Source organism: Opisthocomus hoazin, chromosome 7, assembly GCF_030867145.1.
Source record: "Opisthocomus hoazin isolate bOpiHoa1 chromosome 7, bOpiHoa1.hap1, whole genome shotgun sequence".
Classification (NCBI taxonomy): domain Eukaryota; kingdom Metazoa; phylum Chordata; class Aves; order Opisthocomiformes; family Opisthocomidae; genus Opisthocomus; species Opisthocomus hoazin.
Window position 1 is genome coordinate 64,893,223 of NC_134420.1, and position 14,536 is coordinate 64,907,758.

Here is a 14,536-nt window from a genome sequence, read left to right on the forward strand (position 1 = left end):
TTTTTTTTTTTTCACTTGGACTTATATTTTGCTTTAACTTAGAGCTCTAGTTTATGTGGAAGTAGTATTAGGAAGGCATTGTGATTCCTTCCATTTCAGTTCTATACAATTACTGCACTTCTGTCAACAAAGCTATGTCATCTCTGCTAAATGTGACAGTTCAAAAACATGGGCAGACAAAAACTTCATAAAGTTGAGAGCTGCTCTAAGCTGCTGCTTTTCCTAAAAATGTCTTTTCATTTAATCATCGCATTCATTGTATACTTACTGAGCACATACAGCATAGACTGTTAATCCCATACCTGTCTAAATCCTTAGCTACTGATAATTCTACCGAGCAACGTCTGGCATATTGTTTCCAGAGAATTTGACTAGTTTTAAAATGCAGTTTTATTCTGATCAGTGAACACTATGGTGTCATCTTGAGGTACCATTTTTGTGTTCCAGTGCCTTCATTCACAAGATAAAAAAGGTTCATTAAACTGACAACTCTGATAGCATAGCCTGAGCACTGAAAGTCAGGGTGGGATCCTTCCTACTGAACTGTATATGTGATTTTAGTAGCCAGATTATGCTTATGAAGTCTGTTTTAGTGGGTAAGTAAGTCTGTAAGTGTGTAATTACACTAAGTGTAATTTAGTAAATAAGTCTGTCTTATAGTTGTTGTGAATCAGTAGGAGTAACAGAAATAATCACTAGTAGTGATGTAAAGTGCCATGCAGTCGTACACACCCAAGCCAAGTCCAGTAAGTGCCATTTTACACAGTCACCTTGCATTTTCATGCGCTGACCTGAACACTGTGCACCTGTATGAGCAGCCAAGTGTTTGGAAGTGGCTTGGTAACTCAGGCATATATTCATCCCAGAGGCGTGAGTTCAATTAACAATGTTGATAGTTCAATACGTTTATGTATTTCTGCTTGCTGGGTTGCCTGAGCTGGATTTGTGAATACAAAACTAGGAAGGAAAAAAAAAAGATAAGTGTGTAACTCTCTAACCGATGTTTTTCTGTACAGTTTGGCCTTAACAAAACTGGATATTCTTGATGTCCTTGATGAAATTAAAATTGGTGTTGCTTACAAATTGGGTGGAAAAAGAATTCCCTATTTTCCAGGTATGTTGTTAAATATCTATGTTTTCTCTTCCCTGCCTGTTAAGTAATATCTGTTGGGAAAGACTTCTTTTTAAAATCGGTTTTGATTTCTTTTTCATTAGACCTTCTGTGGAAATTTGCAGAACTGTAGTATCAGTGTAAAGACTGCCCGGTCAGTACATTAGCATTTTCCATTCACTTTACATCTCTCCATATGATGCCAAAAATTTCAGAGGAAATGAAATCTTGTCTTAGGGCCTCTATGTATTGCCCCATTAGATTTCTTCTTATTGGCAACAGCAGGGATCCGAAAGTCAGCAAGACACAAGTCAGTGACTGTGTATCTTTGGCAATGGCCTTTAATGAAGTAAAGTAAAAATAAAAGCAGCGCTTAAGCTGTGCAAAAAATGAGACGGATACTTGCAGAGTAAAGCTGCTTATGGTCTACCATCTTATAAATGTAGTTAACAGCAGCAACATTGTGGTTAATAAAAATATATATTGCCTCTCAATATGATTGATCTTAAAACCATTAAGATGTAATAATATATGATTTCCTTACATTAATGATGTTTTCAAGATACCTGTAACAGTCTGTGCCAAGACGAAGGGTTTGTTCTGTTGAGACAGGGGATTCTGGAGGCATGGGGAGGGCTGGCAGCAGCCAGCTTTACCACCGCTGATGGTAGCTCCTGGCTGTGGACACAGTGAGAATTCCAGGGGGGAAAGCTTGAAGCCAACTTGAGTTTTTAGCAAGCCTGACTTAACCCAGTTCTGTAAAGATAAAAACATTTGAGACAGTAGAGCCTTCTCAGGAAGACTTCTATTTTATTATGTGCAAATGTGAACCAAAAGTGGAAATACTGTAAACTTCAAATAATACGTTTCCTCAAAAATAATACTGTAGTCTTTTGACAGCATAGAGTGCATCCTACGGTTTTTAGAAGAGGAAACTGGATTCCTGGATCCTCTCAGATCAGAGTTATCTTCCTAAGTAACAGAACTTAATCTAAGTTAAGAATGAATGAATGAACCAACCAGTAGAAATACTATTTTTTCATACAGCAGATATTAAATGTTGTCAAAAGACTTTGTTGGTCAAGAACCGTAGGTGTGTTCTTTTAAGGTGGAGCAGCTAAACCCAACTGTGATCAATATTGTTTTTCCACAGCTAATCAGGAGATACTACAGAAGGTGGAAGTAGAGTATGAAACAATGCCTGGATGGAAGACTGACACAACCAGTGCACGAAAATGGGAGGACCTCCCACCCAAGGCCCAGAATTACATCCGATGTGTGGAGAACCATGTTGGAGTGCCAGGTAAATCTTTCTGTAGAGGTACATATGAGGATGCCATGGCAGAGAGGAATACCTATATAAAAGTGCTCAAGTTTTCCTTTTCTGAAAGTCAGGGAGTGGCTAGATTTGGGCAGGAGGCAACAGAGGCCTCTGTGGTTGGACTGATGATGGTAGGTGACAGCTAGCCAAGAAGCAGCAAGGGGTGGTGTTTTGTGGGCAGGTCTGCAGTGCTGCAGAGAACTCCAAGCTGCTGCTGACAAGGGTAAAATCAGAGGAAAGATAAACGTGTACTGTTCTTGGCGAACTGCCGCCTTCTGTCAGTGAAGACTTTGGGACCTCTGCACCATGCTTCAGTGCATAGGTAGTCTAATGTCTTCCCTTTACTAATCTTTCTTTCAGTTTACTTCCTGCACTGCATCACTATTTGAACATAGGCTTCTTTTTTTTGTCTTTTTTTTTTCTCTATTCCACACTTACACATATAAGGAGATGTGTTGCATAATGGATGCAAGATTGCTTAGCCCAGTTCTGCCACTTTGGAAGAATGAGAATCTTAACATGATCAAGTCTCCAAAGGTTAAGCCATCCAGTTTTCTTCAAATCTAATTGCTACAGCTCTAGAGGTGCCAAGAGCTAGATATGGCATGAATGATGGAGTTTGAAAGGCAATTTCCACAGTAGTAAACTTAGAAAGCTGGCATGTGTGCTTTTGTTTTCCATAAAGCACCTCAAAGGTCACATTTGGGGAGTGTGAGCTAGTTTCGACTGTGGGAATTCAAGTATCATTTATGGATTACGAAGCATCTGATAGCAGAGCCTGAAACTGGGTGGATGGTCTCTGTGTGGTCATGGACAGAGATGTGGGCGTGTGATATATAAATAAAAGTCCCCTTATTTTATTTCTGAGGTTCTCCATGTGAAGGTAGGGTGCCTTGGAGGGTTTGATGTCTGAAGGAGACCTACCTACAGTTAGTTCTATAGTATCCATGGGCACTAAAAATTGTAATGGAACAATAATAATACGGTGTTTGGGGTGACTGCTCATACTGAATGATGTTTTTAATTGGAGCCTTACATCTAACAATACTGTATCACATGTGCATCACTGTCTCCCGGTCCACACTGAGTAAACTTCACAGTCTAGCAGAGCTCTTGCTTCCTCCCTGCAGCAAACATGCCTGACCTGCTGTTAGGTCGTCCATCTGCAGTGCTTTGTGTTTATGGTGTAATTATTTCATACTTTCAAACTTTAGTATATTGCACTTCTAGTCTAGTAATGCAGGAGGAGTAAAGTGATTTTTGACAGTAAAATGTCCTAGCATTGTGTTTCAGCACAAAGCTGGCCAGTTTGTAGTGAAGTGTGATGAAAGGTGAAAACTCTTCCAATTCGTTGTTTATAACACTTACTCTCAGTAATTGTTCTAATAGATGTGTTTTCCTTCCTAGTTAAATGGGTCGGAGTTGGAAAATCAAGGGAGTCGATGATCCAGCTATTTTAAACAAATGAAGACCTTCAGTGGTGAGAAGCACAATTTAGTGTTCATCTGTTCCTTACTGCTTCCTCTTTAAATGGAGATGCTGTTTAAAACCAACATGTTCTTCTAGGAATTGAATAGAAACAAAACATATATTCTGTATTGTAACACTTTGTTTATCTTCAAGTTCTCAGTAAATTCGGTGTAAAATCTCCTTGGTAGCCATCATTTAAAAAAAAATTTGAAAAAGTATTCTTAACAAAAAAAGTTAAAAAATATATATTTTTTTTTTTATATGAACCATGTTACTATTTGAAAGTATTTTACATCCAGATAGAGTTATTTCTTCTTGATGAAACCAGTATTAAGCCTTTCCCAGTAGTTACTGGGTAACTTTAGAATTGTGAAGCTTGGATTTGTTCTTCAACTTTAAATGTTAAGGTATCTATATATCTGGGTTGACAGTAATAAGGCAGGTTCCATGTACTTAAGTTGGTTGGATTATACAGATTTTCAGTTTCTAAAATACAGTGAAGTTAGGTAGGTATTTTTGACTGCGCAGAGCAAACACAATTATCCATGATTTTTATATAATGATTTTTAATAGCACACTAAAATGGATGAATAGCAGCTAAAATATTTTTATCACAGAGCCAATTCTAGTAACTGAGATACATCTGCAGAGGGGCCAAACAGGAGAAAGTTGTACTAACAGACAATCCCTGTGGACACTGTCAGATGTGCAGTCTTTATTCTGCGCAGTAGGGAAGGAGTGAGTCAAGGTGGAAGGGAGAGAGTCCTCAGGGTACAAAACACACAGGCAGAGCGGAGCCGAGACAGCATGTTGTGTTTTCTCAGAGAACCTGAGACATTTCTTCCTGCTAAGGTAGTGATTTTAATTTCCAAAGTTTCACTGTAGTTATCTGTTGAGGAACTTGGGACTTGCAGCTCTGCAAGGCACACTCACTTCCACAGCTCCTAGGTTTCCAAGAATAAATCAATGCATGACTTAACGATGACTGCTGCAGTATTTACACCCTTCATGCATTTTGACCTTCCTCAGCAAAATGTAATGCCTATTTATAGAAGGGGATGACACGTGGCAGCTGGGGCTGGGACATGTAGAAGCCAGGGAGAGGTCCCACAATCTTCAAAAATGTAGATCCTCTGATTTATAGTGGTTATACTTCAAGAGCTCTCAACAAAGGCCTACCTCTTGTAGAGGAAAAAGAATACACTACAGAGTTATTCCCTAACCGTGGAATTTTCCAAGTAAATGTTCCTTTTCTATATATGTCTTGGAGAGCTGTAATAATATTTTTGTATCATGCCCCGGGGCTGTGGAAATGGCATCACAACCCCAGTAATGCCATTAACTAGTGTGTGAAAATATACCTTTTCTGAGGTGATAACTCCAAGGATACAAAACGCTGACATTCTTTGCATCAGAGATGGGGAAAAAGAAAAACCTATCTGGAGTATCTTGTGTCACATTCATCCCCTTTTGTCTTTTCTTGCTCAATATTAAATAACAGTTAATGCTCAAACCCATTAGTGTCAAGAAGCGATTACAAAAGTACTGGTACAAGCACATAGCAACCACTAGATTTAAGTGTTTACGGATGTATTGCTGCTTGCAAGGCAGAATTCTTACACCCTCTGGCTGCAGTGCAGTCTGTTTATGCCCCAGTGCATCACGAGCTGTGGCTTTATGCCACAAACAAATACCCTTTATCTCTTAAAAAAAAGCCCTACGCTGCGAGTCCTGAATTCAGCAATTCAGCTACATCTTCTTTGTCAGTCTTTGACAGGTTGTTTAATCTCCCCGCTACTGTTTTTGCAGTCTGTAAAATGGCAGTTAGGAATACATCCTCACCTCTCTTACACTGTGTTTTGGAGGTCCTGTTGGTCCAGCCCTGCAGTCCTTGCTCTGACATTGATGAGGAAGCTCTCCCCATCGTATTTAGGGGTGTTCTAATGAAAGAGCAATGAGATTTCTGACCTTATTTCATGTTTGCAAAGCACTTCTGAAAGGTGCTTGGTGCTAATTATTACAAGCACCATCAAATGTGCCTCCTTTGTATGAGGTAATTTAAGCATGAAGATGCTTGGAGATACAGTAATTAAGTTTTATTTTTATGTGGCTCAACCTTGTGACATTGGCCTACGGGATGTTCTGGACCTGTTCCTCTTCTTGGTCCTTTTCATCTGTGCGTTTGCGTTAGGGGGTGGCCACTATGTTTAAGCTGTGGTTGATTTATAGGCAAAGTCCACCACAACTGCTAAGCCACTTGGTGTGCTGAATAACTGGATTAAATGATTGACTCCGAACAAAGTATTTGTCATACTGAAAAAATTAGGTTTTATAGCTTAATTTTCACAGGATTACTTCCTGTTGTTCACCTAATCTTTAAATTTTCCATTAAATAGTTTTTCCATTAAGTTTCTGTTAGATCCATATTGTCTGTCTTTGTGTTCAAGGATTCATCGGAAACCCAGTGATGTTGTCAATGGCCATGATTTAGTAGGCAATTATCCCATGGCTTACTTGGTTACCATTAAAATAATATCATGCATTTCATTTTATAGCATAGATTTTTTTAAATTAAAGTTCTACCCCTATTGAATTTCATATGTGTTGTCATCAAGTTAAATGTGAGTAAGTTCAGGCTTTTATCGAAAATCTCTTTAATCTACTGAGTGACACAATGCGTAATAAGAACATTTTTATGTAAATTCGCTTTCATTTTGGCTGTTTCCCATGTGTATTATTTTGTATTGTTTGGAATGTCATTTTAATAACAATCACTGTGATGAATTTAATTTCTTCTTTCTGCCCAGCCAAATGCAGTAATAATGACTAAAACTGGTTGATGCATCATCCTGTTAGATATCTGGATGGAAGAATAAGGGTAAACGTCTACCAAAACGGCATAATTTGTGGTAAAGATTATAGTTTTTTAAAAGTAGCAATTACTGATGCACTCATGCACATTAATGTATTTGACGTATTTTCTCACACTTACACCTGACTCTGGAGGCCATATTTAAGGGTATGGTTCCTAACATGTGCAGTATAGGATTTTGAAGCTTTTGTAATTTTTAATTTGCCTATATATGGTCTTACAGTTCTGGTATAATGCACTTTATAAAAGGAAAGAAAATGAAGCATTTCCATAGTAATGTGCAAACTACACTTACACCTTATGCAGATTTTTTCAGATGAATTTTGGATCCACATCTGTTTACTTTGTCCTGAAAGACATATTAAAACTGATTTAAAGTAACAGTGCTTGGTCTCTATTTCTCGGTTTTTTTTTGTAACACAATACACTTCATACAAAAACCTCGTTCAGTATTTCATGGATTTTAAAAAATATCTATCAGCATTATTGAATTGAATGGATATTTTCTTTTGATCTACAGATTCCCAGTGTTTGGTGGGGTTTTTTTATATATTCTGTAAACTTTGTCACACTTATCCATTTACAAACTGAGCAGGGATCCACCTTTACCAGCGAGGATTTATGGTGAGTTGTCTCCAGTTAGCTCACCTGAGTGAGCTATGGTTTTATGAAGGAAGAAAAAAAACCCATTTTCTAATTGATACAAAAATGTTCTTGCCATACCAGCTGGCTCAGAACAACTGGTGTGAATGCCATATAGCTCTTCATCAACAACACTGTGCTAGAAAGGAGAGGTAGATATTGGCTCAGATAAATAATTATCACGTCTACAATGTGAGTGGGCTTCAGACAAGGACTGTTAGGGCCTTCAGAAGCCTTTGTAGAAATCACTGCTTTTCTCGCCCATTTTAGAAGAAGCCTGGAACAGCAGGTGAGTGACCTGTCCAATAAATGACAGTGGCAATGTCCGAGAGCTGTGTGAGAACTGCTCTGCTAATTAACTAGTATTTCTTCATTTCCTTTGCATCAGTAATATAAATTCATGTAGAATGGTCTTTGGTAGACGAAGCATCTGAAGCAGGTTCATGTAACTCCACGTGATGCTGGCAATGCCCAAGGCAAAAAAAAAAAAAAAGCCTCACAACTGAGGGAGTCTCTCTGCTGAAGTTACCCACCAGGAAAACACTTGTTTTTTCAGTGGTCTGTCTGTTGTCGGTCAGCTGGAGAGGTGAGTCTTAAGACTGTTGATCTTGTTTCCTCCCTCTGGCCCAGTAAAAAGAGGACCAATGTGACCGTCTTGCCTCTGGAGAGCTGCAATTAGTAGATGATGTTCCTGCCCCTGCCCTCTTCTGGTAATACTTTACATAGGGTCAGGCTCCAGCCAACTCCTTATTCCTTGTGGAAGTGGCCCGGCTTCCTTTACGGTAACATGTAGCCATCAGAGAGCTGGCTTCAAGGGCTGGCTCTTTGCAAAAAGGACAAGCTGACACCACCCTTTTATCAAGGCATCAGCCAAGAGAGAAAATCCAGCTCCAGCCGTCTTACCTGTAGGAGAAGTCCCTGTTTGTGGTGCAGGCGCTGTATCAGAGGGTCACCTGTGGATTTGTTGGCTACTCACTAAGTGAGTTTGTTACCGCTGGTTTCATGTCTTTAGCAGATCCGTGTTGCCAGTGAAGAAGGGGGAGCCTGAGGTGTGGAGCTGCTCGATGATCACAGTGCTACTTGGGATCCACGGTGTATGAGAAGTGGTGGTGCATAGCCTGTGTCAGGGAGGTGGGAAACTTGGTCCTTCCCTTCCCAAATCATGAGTCCACCACAAAGGAGCTTCGGAAGGAGCACCTTTTGCTCTCGGATGGGGCTGGTTGAACCCTTACATACTGCTCAAATTTAAAGTAAGAAATTATCCATGTGGAGACACTGAAGAAGTCTACGCAAGGATTTCAAGATTTGCTTTTTAATCTCTTCTATACTTACAGGAAACTTGTTGTTCTAAAATACCTTCATGGGCTAATAGCTGTACATTTCTAGAGTAGAGACTGTGCATTAAATATTTGCCTATCAGGCCTATGAGACGGTCTGTAAGAAAAAAAAAAAAGAAAAGGGAAAAAGGTCTTCTGTAAGCATGTATCCTTTATAGCTTCCTCTAACATAGAAAATTTTGGCCTGTGGCTGCATTTTTTCAGTGGTTGGAAGCAGTACAAATTCTAACACTGTCTACAGAAATGTCTTCAGCAAGGAAATATCTTTGTCATGAAAAAAATAACACTCATGTATTTGAATGTTTTTGCAGCCTTGAGACAATGTACCCTTCCTTTGACAGGCGTTGCCTTTTGGGAGTTGTGTACATACACCAGCGTTCACATTACAGACCTGTAAATAGTGCCTCAGACGACAGCGTCAGGTTTCAGGAGATACCTTTACAGTGCTTGAGAAGTGGCGGAGAACTTCAGACACTTTAGATGGCCACTGAAATCCTTAAAATACCCTGGACAGAAGCACTGCAGACATGTTTTCTTAAGAACTGCAGGATACATCCAACCATACCTTCCCCTTACAGCAGAGGTGGCAGCATCCATCTTCATCTTCCCCTACGTGAGATGAAACTTTTAATGCTAAGTGGGCCTAATCCTTCAAATGTGTGGAAACAGCGTGTGCTGCTGAGGTTTGTGAAGCGCTGCTGGCCTGTGAAGGGGGATGGTCCCAGACAGCGGGTGCTGGAGTCAACCTGTGCAGAGCCTGACAGAATGACAGCCTTGGTAAATACAGTGTGTTACCAGTCACCGCCATAAAAAGGTGTTTCACAGTGTTCTTTGCTTCTGGAGAGGAAACTCCCAGTTACAAACCTATTGTGGTTAGAGATATGTTTCCACTGAGATTCTTAAAATAGTTCAGTGCTCTGCCATGAATGGAAACCTGTCCCTTGGTGAGTTCTGAATTCAGGAGTGGCTGACAACAACTAGCAAAGACCATGACGAGCTTGAGGACTGAGCAACGGAAAGCTTGTAGAGCTCAGGAAGAAGCACAGGAGTCCCTATGTCTCTTTACAGACTGGGAAGTGCCTGACTGAGGAGCAGCTCTGCTAAATAGGACCCGGGGTTTACAGCAGGTGCCAGGGTGAGTGTAAGCCAACAATGCACTTGTTGCTTGAATAAAGCAAACGGCCTGCTGGGCTGTACCGGGGGGATAATAGCCAGGAGATGGAGGGAACGTATTCCCTGTGACTCAAGTTGGCGAGTAGCACTGCTGATTCAAGCTAAATGTCCGCTGGTATCCGCTGTAATGACATGTTTTGTGTCCTTAGTAAATGGGTGAAGAAGAACAGAGAGCTGGGGAGATGGTGTGATGTTCTTGTTTCAAGAATCAGCCTTGGTACAGATACAACTAGCTGGGCTGCCGGTGCACAGTCGCATGAACGTCAGTGCTACGGTTAAAACTTCGCTGCTTAGTTGGCATCCTATAGCATCAAAAATCGGCAATGCAGCTTCAATTTTGAGCTTTGCATTTCGTACTCCAAATTTCTTCCGCTTCAGTTGTTCCAGCCATGAAGGCTGTGCCCTTGTGGTGGCTTCATGCTGCTCTGCCATGGCTGTTATCGCTGTTCTACATGTTGGCTTGCACTACAAAGTGGTGCACCCAGCATGGAAACTGGGTTCCTTTCGCACGCAACTGAGTGAGAGCTGCTCTCCAGCAGTACCCCCGCTACTGTCCAGGTGCTGGTCAGAGTTCAGTCCACGAGGCCACCGAAGAGCTGGTCTGAAGGAACTCTCCTCCATCTACAGTGTGGATACTGGGGCCTGAGCACCAACCGCTTTGCACATTTGTTCCTGTAGCGCTGCAGTGCTCGCTAATACAAACACAGGTTTTGAACATCAGCCATTCCATCTTCCCCTGTCGAGTTCTTTACACTAATCCCTTAGCTAATTATTCCCTGTACAGTTCCATATCAAATGCTTAATGAAGTCTAAACAGAGGATAGCCACTGTATTTCCTTTGTTCATAAAATCAGCTATTATCCAAGATACTCAGGTGTCATCTGCTTGTAAGTGCATTTTGCATTTTATCCCATTTTGCATTTACCTCCATGTTTTTAGCAAGCCTTTTGTTGAAAACATTGCTGAAGTCTTGCAAACTACAGAGTCCAGACTATTAACCCTCTGGTTGTCCAAATAATTTTTTCATTGCTTCGTTTAAAAGTATTACATCTTCAGTTCTCAGATAATGCAATACCACTCTCAACTTGAAAGATTATTAGAAGCATTTCTGCCTGCCTTGCAATTGCACAGACCCATTCTCTTGGAGTTCAGAAATGCAGTTTGTATCTGTACCAACGGGGCCATAATCATGTCTGTGTGAGATTAAAACACAGTGTGAAGACATTTACTGAGTAAGTTCACAAAAGGTTTGCCTTGCCATTCTGAAACAGCATTATGTTTCTATCTATAGTTCCTAAAGAAGATTACTGGAAAAGGTAACTAAGACATCAAACCCATTTTGCGAGGATTTGGTCCACTGATTTCAAGTATACACATTCTGCAGACAAAATTAGAATATACCTCCAGTGATCTCTACTCACCTGTATTGCATAGTGAAATAAACAGGGGTCTGGACAACGAAGCATCTTCAACTTTGCCAGAAGAAACGAAGCTGGAACGAAACAGCAGCCAGCTCACGTGCCGGGTGCTGAACTTGGCCCAGAGAATGACCAGTGGCTGGGACGAACACCGGAGGGCTGTGAATTCTGAAGAGCTAGGAGGAATGTCAGGCTACTCTGCTCCATTATTCAGTCAGTTATCCAATGCCAATATAGTTTTATATGTGGACCAGTTTCAGTCGTGATAGATTTGTATGGTAGTTCTTCACAGAGTTTAGGCAGTAATAAAGAATCAGAAATGGAGGCAATACTGAACACCTTCACCATCAATCTAGATGTCTTCCAAATGTTGCGGACAAGAAAGATACAACAGAAGAAAAGAAGATACAATTGTGTCACAGCAGTATTTCTCTGAAATTCTCATGCAGATAAAAAAAACCCCCAAACCAAGAAAAAACAAAGATGAATGCTTATACAAGGTAGGAACGTGCTGAGCATAAATATATAGAATAAGTTACAATGCATTTTAATATACATGAAAAAGAGGTCAAGTGGAAGAAATAAATGATGTTAGCTAGTTAAGGCATTACAAATGGGGTAAGACATTTTGTCGATTAGAGATTGATTTGCACCAGGCTACGTAATTATAATACCAGAGCTGGTGCTGACGGAGGTCTGAGCCCTACGCAAAATGTATTGATGATTTCCCTCCAGGGGAAACATCGCAGCAGCACAAGAAAGTCTCATGCTATTAATTGGCACCCTGGGTGCTAGGCCTAGGACTGAAGGTTACTGTTACAGCTTATATCACACCACTCGTGAACTGCTGGGCAGAGAGCAAAGAGAGGGAGATGAATGCCTGGAAGACTTCCTGATGGAAACAGATTTCAACCGCAAAGGCTGCACTGAGAAAATTTCCCCGTCAGCCCTAGTGATGGTCCCTGTAGCTGGGGCGTGTTATCCTGGCAGCGTTCAGGGACTCGCTTTGACTCTGTGCAGCTTCTGTTTTCTGGACAGAGATCGTCTCTATCCCGGATTGACAAAACAGCCACGCTTATTTAAAATAAACACACTTTATGGGCTGCTGCTGGGGAATCGTTTGCTGGACGTGGTGAGTGCAGAGAGCAGGCTCTTCGCCAGCACGTGCTGACACGGTCCCTTGGAGCTCAGTGGATGTACCCTGGCTCATCCAAGTAAACAGCTGCTTCAGGGAGCGGGTAAAGGCGAGCACTTGGGGCACAGCATGCAAAGCGAGGATTTATTTCCCCAACAGAATGACAAGACCAGGGCAGGTGCAGCTGCAGTGTGGAGGGAGGAAGGTTTTTCCCAGCCCTTCCTGCGCTGTATGGGGGAGAGGATGTTTTGCACTGAGTGGGCCTAGCAAAAGGACAGAGGCACCTGTAGCCACTCCCAGGTAAAGCCACACTGAATAAGAGAATGGCACCTTTTGGACACAGATTTAAAGAATTGTTAGGACAACCACCTAGTATTAAATGAAAAACGGTGTCGCCTGCAGAGGAAGAAATCAGAATACCTTGGCACGTTTGGTCAGGAATGGCTGTTACTGCTGCCAGAGCTCAATTTCCTTCTTCCTTGAGAGATTAAAATAATCTGGAAAGAGGCAAATAAAGGAAACCACGTGCAGCAGAAATGAAGGCACACAGCTGGAAAGGCCAGGAACAACAACCAGAAAAAAAAAAACCCACCTTGGAGAAAGCAGCCCCTTTGTGAACGCTGCACATTGCTGGCAGCAGAATAGTAACACCCCCGCAGGAGCAATAACCATTTGCAGTCTTGCGAGTGCCCTGTAGTGTGAGCGGGACCTTTGGGTGCTGCGATCTGCTGAGCAGAGCTGGTATACCTCATAGCTGGCAGAACAGGAACGTGCTGTGAAAGTCCACCACACCACACTAATGTAAGAGCGAGTGCTGGCTGCCGTGCCAAGATGGCAGAGGCTTGGCTTAGCAGCAGCGCGCTTCTAGAGCCAGCCTTAATCCTGCACATCACTGGCTTATCAAACGTTTTTTGATGTGCAAACCAACTCTTCAAGATGAGGGCACGAACCCTGTAGCTGACTAGTCTTCGTAAAGTGACGTGCACTTGTGAACAGATAGCGTCTGAATGGTACGCAGCCCTTGGATCCGAGCTGCGAACATGTTGTCTGTTCAGGCAGCCGTGGTGCAATACGATAGGAAATAAAAAGGGCATAGAAGAAAGGAAACAGCCCTGGGCCATTCCAGTGAAAGAAAGTTTGTTCAAGGAGGTTGATTTCATCTTCAAATCCATATTGCAGAGTGCAGATAGAAGGGTGCGGTGGGACTGGGTGCGTGGGATGTGGTGCTTGACTGCGGCTCTCACAGAGGGGGTGTGTGCATCCTGAGACTCCGGCCGACCTAACGCAGGCTGCACGCTGGCGCACCCCCAACTAATCAGCTGCTATAATGTGCATGCCACTTAAAAGCATTTCCAGAATATTCCTTTCACCGTGTTATCATGAAAACATGAGAAAAGAACCAGTGAGCTGGCCAACATCCATTCTTTTTACATCAGTACAAATTGAGAGAAATTGTTAAGAAAACTCTTGATTTAAAGTTCTTTTGATTTAAAGAGTGCCACCTCTAGGTGTTGTGTTTCGATTTCTTTCTAAATGGCCTAATAACGAAAGAGTAGAATAAATGGGGATTTTTTACTACAAGCACATGGAGTAGGGGACTTTGGTATAAGTGAAGCTGGAGAGAAGGGCCTCCAGTGCTTAGGAGAACCTACTGCTAGGCATTTGGAATCGTTTCAAAGCGAGTATAATCTACTGGATTGCTGTTTCTCTGCCACCTGTTCCTAAAACGGGACACTGGTTACAGTAAATGGATAAAAGTTGCTTACAAAACAAGGCGTAGACAAGAAAAAGTAAGGCTGATGAATATTTAGATTCACAAAGCCCAGTCAGCCATCGTGGATATTTTGTCCAATGCTGCCAAAAACAGAAGGCATAATTTTCCCCAATTTGCTGTTTTCCTACTTTGCAAGTGCTTTTCCTTTTAAGACAGCATCCAGTCTCGATTTGCAATGTCTGTGATTTACATTGTCTGTGGTTTTTGTTTCTGTCTACCTGTTTATTTATATTTTGGAGTAGTTGGAAGTATTGGCTGACAGGCAAACATTTATTATTATTGT

At 41.6% G+C, this 14,536-nt stretch overlaps 1 protein-coding gene across 1 annotated transcript in view; it reads left to right on the forward strand.

The window, feature by feature from the left end:
- Window positions 1-7,155, forward strand: part of ADSS1 (adenylosuccinate synthase 1) — a 29,528-nt gene extending 22,373 nt beyond the window's left edge. The window contains exons 11-13 of the mRNA XM_075426719.1: window positions 1,017-1,114; window positions 2,265-2,414; window positions 3,840-7,155. Of these exons, the coding sequence (XP_075282834.1) occupies window positions 1,017-1,114; window positions 2,265-2,414; window positions 3,840-3,892 (301 nt within the window). The 3' untranslated portion in view covers window positions 3,893-7,155. The remainder of the gene's footprint in view (window positions 1-1,016; window positions 1,115-2,264; window positions 2,415-3,839) is intronic.
- The last annotated feature ends 7,381 nt before the right edge of the window (window positions 7,156-14,536 follow it).